Below are 12,635 nucleotides of genomic sequence, written 5' to 3'. Positions count from 1 at the left end.
TAGAGTTGGCTCAGGACCGTTCTGGGAACAGGAGAGGCAGCAGAACCGAGAGAGAGGTCCAGGCACGCGGCAGGCAGGCATGCTGGCCAGAGGCACGAAGACCGTGGGGCCCGATGTGCTCATGGTCACTGCGGGGCTGGGGACGGCCCCCGCCAGCACAGGGCAGCTCCACGGGCAGGGAGTCGGCGCTCAGCTCCCCCCAGCTCCGCCGGGACTTGCTGTGTGATATCAGGCGAGCCCCCTCCTCATCTTTTAGGCCTCAGGGGTCTCCATGTGCCAGCACGTAGCCCTTGCCTTACCCTGTCTTGTTTTCTGACCCCAGCAGAAGGCCGCGTCCCGGAGTCCCTCCTGCTCACCTGGCCCTGCTCATCCTCCCTCCTCCCGACCCTTCTCGGCCCCCCATGACTTCCACGGCCACACCCCAGCCCGGACAGAGGAGAACATCTTCAGCCACCTCCCTCTGCACTCCCAGCACTTGACCCGTGCCCCGTGCCCCCTGATTCCCATTGGCGGGATCCAGATGGTGCAGGCCCGGCCGGGGGCCCACCCCACCCTGCTGCCGGGGCCCACGGCCACCTGGGTCAGCGGCTTCTCGGGAGGTGGCAGCGACCTGACAGGGGCCCGGGAGGCCCAGGAGCGAGGCCGCTGGAGTCCCACCGAGAGCTCGTCAGCCTCCGTGTCCCCTGTGGCTAAGGTATCCAAGTTCACACTCTCATCGGAGCTGGAGGGCAGGGAGTACCCCAAGGAGAGGGAGAGGACGAGTGGGGGCCTGGGCAGACCTCCTGACTGGGAGCCCCGAGTGGCTGAGGTGCCCGCAGAGCCCGTACCCACCCACAGCCCCCGCACCCCGCCCGAGGCCTCACCCCGGCTGTCCCACGGCCGCAGGCCAGAATCCTGGAGCCCCCGCCTGGAGTCACCACGCACGCCGGCCAACCCCGTGGCCTCTGCCGCCTCACCCCTGGACCGCAGCAGTTCGGTAGGCTGCCTGGCAGAGGCCTCCGCTCACTTCCCAGCCCGGAGGAGGAACCTCTCTGGGGAACCCAGGACCAGTCAGGGCTCCCCCGAGCCCTCAGGAAGTGGGGGGCCTGGGGCACCTCCACATCAGCCCAAGGACAGGGGCCCCCCAAGCACTTAGTCTCTCTCCGACTGCTTCAGCATCTGGCTTCCGGTGTTCAGCAACAGACGCTTCCAGCCAGCTTCCTCGAATCATCTCGCTCTCATGGGCTCCCTTTCCCATCTGTCCATCTGTCCAAGCAGCTTCTCCTCAGTCCCCAACTGTTCTATCTTCCCACGTATGCAGTTACCTGTGCCTTTTCCTATACCTTTTGTTGCTTGAAAAGAAACAAAACACACGCACACATAAAAGAAAAAAAAAAAAACCCACGAGGAGTCTGAGGCTGTGAATATGTTGTGCTTTTTTGAGAAAGGGTGTAGGTGGGGCCTCACCCTGGGCCACTGTGGTCTGCAGTCACCACCAGCCCTCCCCCCAGGCTGGCGAGAGGTAGCCATTTGCTGAGGGAAAGGGGGATGCACTGAAAGAGGAAAAAAAAAAAAAGCGAGAAACTTTTACAAACATATAATTAAATGTAAAAGCAAGCACTCCTATGTACAGATGTTTATGGTTCCTATTTATCGCCGCTTTGTTCCACCCCAGCTAGTGACCACTCTCACTGCCAGCAGAAGGGCCAGCAGCCCAAGGCAGAGGGACACAGGCAGGGGGACCCCACTCAGCCTCCACAGGCAGGCCCAGCAAACTCCAGCTTTCTTTTTCCCAGGAAAAAGAAAAATGTTAACGTTTCCTAGGATTTCATCACAAGTGATAGGAGCAGATGGGAGGTGGGAGCTTGTTGGTTCCCTCCGGCCTCCCTGATATCCTGGTGGTCTGAGTCATGGACCCATCCTGGCATCCTGACAAATCCCCCCAGCCCCCCACCTGCCACCCCTCCCCTCTACCCCCCCCCCAGCCCCTAGGCGGCAAAAGGAGGCCTGACTGTTCATCTCTTGGGTCCTGAACACCTGACGGAGGCCTTGCTTCAGGGACCCAGCTGCAGACTGCCTCCCTCATTCTAGAAACTACCCACGAGGCTGAAGTGACAGGGCCCAACCCTTAGGGGTCAAGATCCAAGGTGCATTGCCTTGCCATTCCTGAGGCTGGGACTTGGGTTTCATTTCATGTTTGGTCCCTGAGGTTCAAAGGGCCCTGTTTCCTCCATGGCTGGGCTTTTCCAGTGCTCAGCACTGGAACTTTATAGGGACCTGTTTCTAGACCTCTTTTCAGTAGAACTGGATCCCGCCCCTGTCCCCATCTCCACCTCACCCACTGTAAGGCCTCCACTACTCCCAGGAAGTACCTAAAACCATGACTGGTAGGAACTGCCCAGAGCTGTTTTTAAATCTCTTTTTAAAAATCACACACACACACACACACACACACACAAAGACAGGATGGTGTTTGGTACTTCTCCTAGCCTCCTCAGATTCTCTTGCCCTAAAAGTGTCCTAAGCCCGTTGAATTCGTCTCCAATCAACCAGTACTAGTCTCCTCCCTCCTCCCCATCTCCTCCTTCAAGAAGCCTCCCTGGACTTCCTGGAGCAAAAGCCTGCTTTGTAAGAAAAATTATATGACCGGAAATTAAAATCCCACGTTGAAATATAGAATTCTTGTTTACCCTGCCCTGGGAGAGTCAGGTTTTCTCCCAACCTTCCAGAATTTATTTTCTTTAGTTTCTACAATGGGAAATTGTAGAATGGGAAATTCTACAATGGGACTCACTGACCATTTCCCTGTCCTCAGCCAGCCATGTGAATCCTGAGCCTGGGGCCTCCTGAGCTGTTAAAGTGGTTTAGACAGGACACTGGTCGAGGCCATAATTCCCTCCTCTGCCAGTTCAGGGTCTTTCTCTGCTTGGCCTCTGCTGAGTAGACAAGCCAGACCCAGGTTCAGCTTCAGGCCACTGTCTTGTTTCCCTTAGGGCCTCTCTCAGAGCTAAGACACAAAGGGAACAAGAGGGAAGGGGCCCCCCTGGAGGTCTGCTGGGCTCCAGGGTACTGGGGTGAGGTTAGCCAGCCGTGCTCAGCTGCCTGGCCCAGAGTCCAGGGCTCCCGCCCAAACTGGGAGAAGGCCAGCAAGCCCAGCCTTGACCATATGGGTGCTATTTTGGCCTCACAGGAAGCGGGAAGGTACCAGGGCCCGGTTATAGCCCAGGCTTTCCTCACCCTTACCTCTCAGCCCTACCCATCGAGACTTCTAGCACCGGGGCCTGGGAGCTGGGAGCCCAGGTTTGAAACCTTCCTGGGCAAGATCTTCCAGCCTAGACTTACAAAGTAGTGGACAGGTGGCTCTGCTGGACGAGCCCCTGACCTTGGGGGTGGCCATGCCCCTCCCCCCAGCCATGCACCCCAGCTCTCCTGGGCATCATTTCCCCTATTCTCAGACAGCGTGCCTACTGAGGTTGCCTTCCTGGGAGACCCAGTCACAGACAATGTGGCCAGCAGGTGAGAGTCATCGAAGCCACTCAGGCCCACAGGCACGGGCGGAGGGGACAGGGACCAGGACACCAGAGATCCATTTCTCAATAACAGGGACACAATGCACAAACAGAATCTGGCCAAAGGGCTGCTGCCCCACACAGCTCCCCAGAGGGATGGAATCGATGCCACCAGCCCGGGACCTATGTCACCGGGCACAGTGCTAACCCCTTCTGCCAGACTCTATCCCTGTTCCCCCGAGCACAGAGACCCCAACACACACACACACACACACACGCACACACCTCCATAATTCTGGAAAAAGACTCTCACTCCATGCCCTCCACGGGGCCCCCTGTCCACTCCCAACCACTTCCACATTTGCAGTTTGCCTGTGAGGCTGCCGTCCCTGTTCAGGGAGGCAGAACAGAAAGAGGTGCTGATTGGTTGCCACAGACACCTGCTGATGCTCTGCCAAAATGTGCCAGGCGGCCATTCCTTGGTACGGGCCCACTCTGGTCCTTGGGTGCCAGTGGTGTGGCAGGAACCAAACTGCACAGGATCCAGAGCCGGCCCTCGCCTTCTGTTGTGGACTCCAGAACACTCAGCTCCCAGGCCTCCCCTCCAGTATGCCCTTCACCCTCGGCAAGTTCAGGATCATTCTGGGTACTAACCTTGTTCCCCTCCAAGGCACCTTGCCCCAGTGCACCCCCCCCCCGCGCCCCCCTCCCGGCCTTCCACCCTTGGCTTCTCCTCTAGCCCAACCAGGACGCTGACAGCAGCAAAGCATCCACTCTCCCTTTTCTATCACCTCCATCCTCCAGACCCCAGAAGTCCCTCTGCCTCTCTCTGGGAAAACATCGGAAAGAATTAGCTTCCAGATCCCTGTAGCCCCTGCTCCGTTCTCACCCTGCACTTCTGAATAGGAACCAGCAATATATCTGAGCTGAACTGCTCTCCAGCCCTTTCTCCAGAAAAAAAAAAATCCTTCTTAAAGCAAAAAGTCCTGCCTTGGAGACAGATCTGCAGCACTGACCAAGGGGAGAAAGTTCCCAAAGACCTGTCCCTACAAATTCTGCTTCCGTGTTGTGGCTCCAGTCTGCTTTCCATTAGAAAACCGCTTCGGCACTTATGATCACTTTACTAAACCTAGTGTTTAAAAAAAAGAAGAAGAGAAAAGAAACAAAAAAGAAAGGTGTAGGCAAATGTAAGATACATGATTTCTGTAAGATAAATATTTGCCTTTTTTTTTTCTAAAAGGTGTATGTATTCTGTATGTGAAATTGTCTGTAGAGAGTTTCTATGTTCTTAAATGGCAATACATTCCAAAAAATCGTACTGTAGATATGCACAGCGGCCACACTGGGATGGGGTAGTTTTGCCTGTAATTTTATTTAAACTCCGGTTTCTACCCTTGCATCTTGCAACGTCAGTATGGTATATAACAGTGCAAAAGAAAAAAAAAAAAACTCAAAAAAATCCATGCAGGTCTAAAGCACAGAGTCTGATGTACAAAAGGAAAAAAAAAATGCTCAGTATTGATGTGTGTGACCTTTGTTGTAAATTACATCTGTACTGTGAATGAGAAGTTTTTACAAGTATAATAATTGCCTTTATTACAGCTCTGGCTGAGTGTTCAGCCTGAGGATATTTTTTAAAAAAAACACACAGCACGTTGGAATAAATTTGAAAATCCCAACATAGCCCTGCTTGCCTGGCTCATGGTTTTTCTGGAAGGCTATGGAATGTCAGAGCTGGAGGGACACTTGGTATCCCAAGTGTCTCTTTTACTATAGAGCAATCAGGCCCAGAGGAGGCAGGTGGCCAGGCCACAGTCACACAGCCTGGGATTCCCGTGGCCCCTGGCTTCCAGGCCTGGCGACTAGATACCACACCGTGTGGTCTGGGGTCTGTGTTTCCCAGGGCTGCCGTAAACACCTCCCACTGCATAGGCAGCATAGGCAGCTGAAAACAACAGAAGTCTGTTCTTTCACGATTCTGGAGGCCGGAAGTCTGGAGTCTAGGTATTGGCACGGTTGGTTCCTTCTGGAGGCTCTGAGGGAGAGGCCGTTCCATGCCTCTCTCCCAGCTTCCGTGGCCGCGAGCGATCCTTGACACGCCTCAGTTTGTGGCCACATCACTGGGATCTCTATTTCCACCTTCCTGCTGCCTTCTCCGTAGATTCCCTACCGCCCCCCCTTCTCTTCTAAGGACACCTGTCATGGGATTTGGGGCCTACTCTATCAAAGATGATCTCGCCTCTAGATTCTTAATTGAATGTATCTGCAATGACCCTTTTTTCCAAATGAAGGTCACACTCACAGGTTGTGGAAACTAGGGCATGGGCTTCACTTGGAGGGCCATCATCCAACTCACTACAGAGTAAGACCTGGAATCAGATCATGACACAGCTACTTATTGCCTGTGTGACCTTGGGCAAATTACACAACCTCTCTGGGCCTGCATTTGCCAACTGTGACATGGAGAGTGGTTGTGGGGATTACATGAGATCATATATACAGGAAGGCTAATGGAGACTTCAACACTCTTCTCCGAGCAGGCCTTGCATGGGGTGTTGGGGATACCAGGGAGAAAAGACAGGCATGGGTCCCTACCTTTTGCATTGCATACTGATTTGCTGAGTGACAGTGAGGGGCCATGGTTGGATACAACAGTGAATAAAACAGTCCCACTCTCGAAGAGCTTACATTCTAGCATGTCATTGTGTGTACATTACATCCTGATGATGGCACTAACGACCCAATTGCAGTGGCCATAATTGCTGTGGTGGGAGAGAACAAAAGCTCTAGTCCAACTGGGTCGCAGTCATCCTAGAGACCTTTCCCGGAAAACAGCTAAGGGTCAACTGAGGAAGGGGAAGCCATGAGAAGGAGCAGCCCAGAAATCCAGCACTAAGAACCCAAGAACCAATGAGGGGGTCACTGCTGACTTAGGGAAAGGCTGGCCTAGCACAGTGCCTGGTGCATAGCAGGGTGGGAGGCAGGGACAGCAGATCCAGATGCCCTCCCAGGGGAGAGCGGGGCAGTAGCTGGAAGGGGCATGGGGCCCAGGGAAGAAAAGAGTTGCGTGCTGGGGTCGGGGCTGGGGTGGGGGGTGGGGTGGGGCAGCGTTGATGGGAAGGAGATGGTGAGAATCAAGCCGCCGCCATCCCACCATCCCGTTATGACCCATGGGAAGAGATGCAAAGGAAGTCAGCGTGTCTGCAGGGTGAGAGGAAGTTGAGAGCATCCCCCAGAGGCAGTTTCTCTGTGAAATGGAGTGAGGCCACCTGAAGATTACAGCCTGGAGAAGGTGTGAAGGACCTTTGAAGGGAGCAGGAAAAAGCCGCCCAGAGGAACCAGGCACTGAGGGCCGGGTGCTCAACCGCAGCACTCAGCAGCCACGGCGGGCACGGGCGCGGGCAGCCAGGTCGATGCATCGGGGTGGGGGTTCTGCCCAGCCAGGGGACAGAAGGACAGCGGGGTATGGGAGGTGAGAATGTCAGCAAATGAAGAGGTGAATTATGCCATCAACTTCGCGGGCTGGGAAGCAAACAGGGGTGGCCGATACAGAGAGAGGCCAGAGGTCAAGTGACCGGGGATTTGGATGAAAACAGAAAAGGCTGGGAGTTATCTTAGCTCATTATTTCAGAGGCGAGCCAGTTGTGGCTAAAGATGGTTGACCTCCGGCGTGACGGCAGAGGTGCCGTGAAAGAGAAGGCCGCTGCAGAGGAAGAGGCCAGGAGGTGAGTGGCCAGGGCATGGAGGTCATGTCTGATGACCGCAGCACTTGGGTGGAGATCGGGGCTCTCAGCTAGGGAGTAGCAGTCAGGAGAGGGGCTGCCTGCCGCATGCACAAGCAATCCAGAAACCCAGGGGCTGACTCGGCAGAAGCTCATTTTTTCTTTCCCTTGGCAACTCGTTCGATGTGGGTCAGCAGGAGAATTCTCTTCAGCCCGATCACTTCGAGACCCAGACTGACAGAGGCTTCATCTTCGGGCTCCCGTGACCTCAGGCAGATGAGAAGAGCCCGGTGCTCCCTTGCACTGACAAATAAATGCTTCCAGCTGGAAGCAAACCTCCCTCCACTCCCGTTTCACCAGCCAAAGCCAGTCACATGGCCAGGCTTAAGGAAAGAGACCAGGAGCACCTGTTAGCAGGCCTGATGACAACCACACAAAGCTAGGACTTCTTGAGATCGGAAGTGCCCAGGAGGGGAGCGGATGTCAATGATGGTGTGGGGGGGCTGGGGGGGGGGGTGCAGCTAGGGGGAGAGGCGGGACAGAGCCTGATGCCATCAGCCTCAAAAGTGCTGGGTTTTTCCGATGAGAACAATAAAGGTCTAGAAGAGGCCCCAGAGAGCGAAGACGGTATCTGGCCTTAGAATCGTGGGGTGTGGCAGGATGAGAAGCCCCCGCACCGAGCGGCTGCTTGAGAGCAAGTCCTTGTGGGGAGCCTAGGTCTCAGCCTAGGCCAGTAGGATAAGTCTGAAACAGCCCCAAAGAACTTTAGAAAAGCATAGTACATGCCGGGCCCAGGGCCCAGCATTTTACAAACCTGATTCGCAACAACCCAAGACGAAGAGGGTCACTGTCCTAATTTTTAGAGGAGAAAACAGAAGTTGCAAAGGACCCCCACCACCCAAAGTGCCCAGCTAGTCCGAGGCAGTGTGAAGACTGACCCCAGTCTGACTTCAGAGCAGGTCCTCAGGGAACCCCGTGTGCCTCCCCTCTCTCCACCCTGGGTCTCGGACAACTCACCTCCTTCCGGCCACGGAGCCGTGGGACAAGGCAGGCCCAGGCTGGGGCTCCTCCCCAGCAGCCGCCTGGCTTCTCAGCAGGGCCTTCTGGTAGCCACGTGGGTTCCCCGTGCCTGAAGCCACAGGCGCAGGGATCGACCAGCAGGCGCCACAGTTTGGCTCCCCATATATGAGTGCGTGCAAGCTGCACGTGAATTCTCCGCAGGACCAGCCGCCTGCCCTCACCCACCTGCCGCGGGGCCTGAGGTCCCCCCAGTCATTTACACTTGCCACAAGGCCTCCCGCGGCTGCTCTCTGGAGGTCATGAAGTACTTTCCCTTTTGATAAAGGCAGGATGAGGCACACACCCCCATTTTCCACATGAAGAGCAAAGCCCCGAATCACACCCTAGCCAGTGACAGCACCACTGGGCTAGCTACACCTGACCCAAAGCCTCGGGAGGGCTTAGGCTGTGTCTGTGGCCATTGAGGCCTTAGCCACGCTTTGCCTGGCTCCACATCTAGGACTGGGTTGGTCTTGCTCTCACCCCAAGGCCCGGACCCTCTCTGGGCTCAGGACCTGGAGACTCCTGGGGCCAGGCCGCGGCGGCTTCAGAGGGCAGGCCAGCCTGAGACGAGCAAGCGTGGAGACAGGAAGAAGAAAGGGTCAGGGGAAGAGAGAGGGCCGCTGAGAAAGCAGACTGGGGCCGGTTGCACGGGCTCATCACAGGGTCGGGGGCTTGTCGCCCCATTCCGTTTATAGAGAAGGCAGACTGGGGCTCAGACAGACGCTGCTGCTTCCCAAGGTGATCGTGGTGAGTGGCAGAGCTGGGATAGAAAACCAGGCCCTTACATTCTGGAAGTGGTTGGCTTCCTATGGAAAGAGAATCTGCCTCTTTGCCCCCAAGCAGCCCTCGAATCCGGGTCGGGTTTGGGGGACCCCAGCGTACGTATCCCCTGATCCCGTCAAAACCTCAGCCACTTTAGGGAGACCTAAACTGCCCCCTTTTATAGATGAGGAAACTGATGTCCAGAGCTGGGAAGAGCTTGGCCCAAGGCCAAGGCTAGAATTGCTGAGCCCTCAGCAGAGCCACCTGCACACCCTGCCCACTCCCTCCCCTACCCCAGGCCCGAGTTCACCTGCCTGGCTCTCCTGCCCGGCTCTGCCTTTTTAGGAAAGGAAAAGAGCAGCCCTGGTGGCAGGCAGGCGAGCGGGCAGGCGGCCATGCTAATCCACCAGCTCCCGGCAGCTCTGGTTACCGTGGTTTGGGGCCCCGGCGGCCCCGGCTGGGAGTGCCAGCCCAGCCAATGGGTGCCGCCAGCTGAGCTACCCTGCCAGAGCCATACAAGGCCTTGCTGCAGCCCAGTCGCAATCCAGTATAGGGCAACCCCAGTGCTGGCACCGGCCCCGCCCGTGAGCCTCCCAGCCCAGCACGTCCTCGGACTCTGCCTAATCCAGCCTGGGAGTAGGCAGGGCTGGGGTGCACGTGCACCGGGCCCAGGGCTCCCCAGGGTCAGGAAGGTGGCACCACCGGGGCAGAGGCCAGAATTGGGGCAGGGGCCTACTTGGCAGTAGGGTCCCCAGCTGGGGTCAGGAGGAGGAAGCCCAGGCCTGGTCCAGGCTGAGCCGTCTCTCGACAAGATGCCCTTCTGTTCCCATCATCCCTTGGGCCTGACTGGCCACTCGTCCTGCCCTCTCTGGGAAGGGTGCAAGCAGAGTTAGCATCTGGTCCTTTCTGGGGTCTTCCCAGGGTCCAAACCCCAACTTACCTAATCCATGCTGAGTGTAAGGCATATGCACCTGTCAGAAATAGGGCTGTCCACTGTGTGTGCATGCTGTGAGAGTCACACACATATATGCCCCCCTGTGGACCTTGTGTGGCTCATGGTCATTGCTATGGGTTCTGGGCCTGGAGAGTGGAAGCAGGCAGGGACAGGCGACCCCTCCCCAGCCAAGCTCATCCCATCTGTCAGCTCATGGTGCCTCCAACTCAATGCTCACAAGATCCCTGGGAAGCAGGAAGTTTGGGCCCCATTTGACAAGCAAGGAAACTGAGTCACGGGTTATTTCCCCAGGCCAGGGTGCCAGGATTCAATCCCAGAGCAGTCCGACTCGAGACCACCGGACCACGCATACTTCCTCCTCTGGGAAAGTCAGATCTTGGAGGGACGGAAGCTGCCACGTGGACAGAAGTGTCTACGGAGGAATGAAACTGACCAGAAGGATCCTCTGTTCCTGTGGGGGGCAGGGCTTCCCCAGGCCCCTGCTGCACCACCATGGCCCAGAGCCACAGCCATGGATACCCACATGTTCCAAGGCCTGCACGGAGCTTCCCTGACCACCACTGACAATTGGGATTCATCGTGGAAGCCACTGGGTCCGAGCATCCTTATGTGTCCTACGTGGGCCAAGCTGAGCTTGGAGCCAAGACTGCGGTACTCTCCGGGGCCACCCGGCAGGTGAGGGAAACGTGCCGGCACGGGGGGTGGCGGGCCAGGCTGGCATTGGGCTCTGTTTGCTCACCCAAGAAAGGAGGAGATAAATATAGACACAGGATTACTCAGACACAGCCTGGGAAAACCGGCTCCACACCTTGACTTCAGCCCTGGACCAGTCTCACCTTTACATGCCTGCCCACTCCATGCCTGCTGCCAGCCCTGCCCCGCCTCCTCCCAGGACTCCCCACCTGGAAACTCTGGGACAGCCCTTCCTACCTGCTCTCTGGGGGAGGGCAGAAACCGAGGCCCAGAGAGAGCGGGGCGCTTGTCCCAAGTCCCCCAGCAGGTCAAGAGCAGGCAAAGTTAGGACCACACCTGGCCTTAGAGGTCATCTTTTCAGGCTCAGGCACTGTGTCAGTCCAGACTCAGTTTCCCCATCTGTGAGACGGGGGGCCCGGCATACCCAGCCCTCCGTTGCCATGGGCCTGCATGTAGGATGGAGCTGGAGACCACCACGCAGACAGGGGATGAGGCTGGGGTCTCATGCACGAGGAGATACCGGCCTGAGTGGGATGCGTATGGCTTGGGCATTTGCACTCTGGGGCCAGACTGCGTGGGCTCAAATCCCGGCTGCCCGTTTTTCAGCTGTGCGGCTTCAGGCAAGTTACTTAACATATTCATGCCTCAGTTTCCCCATCTCTAAAATGAGAATAACAATAATAGTTATTCTCATATGTTATGATATAGTATAAATATTACACATAATATGTATTTCATTCACATAGCATAACAATAATAGCCCACAATGGCACCAGCCTCCTAGAGTGTTAGGGAGGCTTAGATGAGTTACTACAGGCAAAGCACTTACACCAGGGCTTGGCACAGAACAACTGCTCTATGCATGTTTATTAGGATTATCCAGCCGAGGCAGGTGGGGGCTGTGATACAGGGGCCCCGGGTGGGTAGCTCTGAGGCTCCCACCTGCCAAGGGCACAGGCTGGCCCTGGGCTGGACAGTGTACGGGTCTCTGCTGTGCTACGGCCCCTGCAGCAGCTCCCCTCCCTCCCTGCCACCCGCAGCTTCTGGACTCAGGCAGACATGGATTTGAACGCTGACTCCACCACTTACGGGTTGTGCGGACCTGGGCGAGTGAGTGGCCCCCTCCAAGGCTCAAATCCCCCCTCATCCCTCCAGGGACTGGTCCGAGACTTACCTAGGGGAGTGTGTGGGAGACACGTGTCTCAGCCAGGCAGATGGGTTCTCCACACCTGATCTCATCCTAACCTCTTTCTCTTGCTTCCTCCAGCTGTCCCCAGTGGCTGCGCACTCAGCCTGGGCGAGGCCGTGCCTAGCTGCATGACCCTCACACATGCCAGGGCCCTCAGGTATGGGAAACACGCACCACCTCTGACACTGTGCATGAGTGCAGTTCGCTGCCCACCAGCCTGGGGGACCCCAAGGGATCCGTAAGTTCCCCCCTGCACACACGCCCCCCCTGCACCCCTCATGCGTGCATGAATGTCCACACAGGTGTGTGTGCCCTCCCCCATGCATGTCTGCACCCACCGACACGTCCATGCACCCATGGGCACCCAGGGCACAGCCATGCCCATGTATGCCCACCCACGTATGGCACAGAGAGGCAGGTGCCCGCAGGTGAGTCCCTGCACATCCTCACCGGCATGCACGCTCCCACTCAGGGGTGTCCCAGCCAGGCCCGGCCCTAAGGTGGCCGTCTTCACGGCAGAGGAATGCAGACAGTTGGGGATACTCTGCCAGCGGACGTGAGGGAGAGGCCCAGGGGAAACCACACGGGTAGGAATCTGGGCAGGCATGCCAGGCTGAGGCGGGGCCCTCGGGTGCCAGGAATTGTGCTGAGGGGAGTGCACGTGCAGATACCGTTCACCTCCATCTCTCCCATCGCCCAGGCCCAGGGGTCTCACAGACCATCGTCCCCCACCCGGAGTGGCGACCAGGTTCTCCCTGCCCAGC

At 57.0% G+C, this 12,635-nt stretch overlaps 1 protein-coding gene across 3 annotated transcripts in view; it reads left to right on the top strand.

Annotated features, from left to right (window-relative positions):
• The window catches only part of HIVEP3 (HIVEP zinc finger 3), a 476,818-nt gene extending 471,647 nt beyond the window's left edge, over nucleotides 1-5,171 (top strand). For 2 of the 3 annotated variants that reach the window (XM_043574598.1, XM_043574597.1), the window contains one exon: nucleotides 323-5,171. In XM_043574598.1, coding sequence (XP_043430533.1) covers nucleotides 323-1,135 — 813 coding nt within the window. In that variant the 3' untranslated portion in view covers nucleotides 1,136-5,171. The remainder of the gene's footprint in view (nucleotides 1-322) is intronic. The other variant, XM_043574599.1, reaches the window with a different exon arrangement.
• Nucleotides 5,172-12,635: the final 7,464 nt, after the last annotated feature.

This window comes from Prionailurus bengalensis, chromosome C1 (genome assembly GCF_016509475.1).
Source record: "Prionailurus bengalensis isolate Pbe53 chromosome C1, Fcat_Pben_1.1_paternal_pri, whole genome shotgun sequence".
NCBI classification, from domain to species: Eukaryota; Metazoa; Chordata; class Mammalia; order Carnivora; family Felidae; genus Prionailurus; species Prionailurus bengalensis.
The sequence above is the reverse complement of the archived record's forward strand: the minus strand, read 5'-3'. Positions and strand labels throughout refer to the sequence as shown.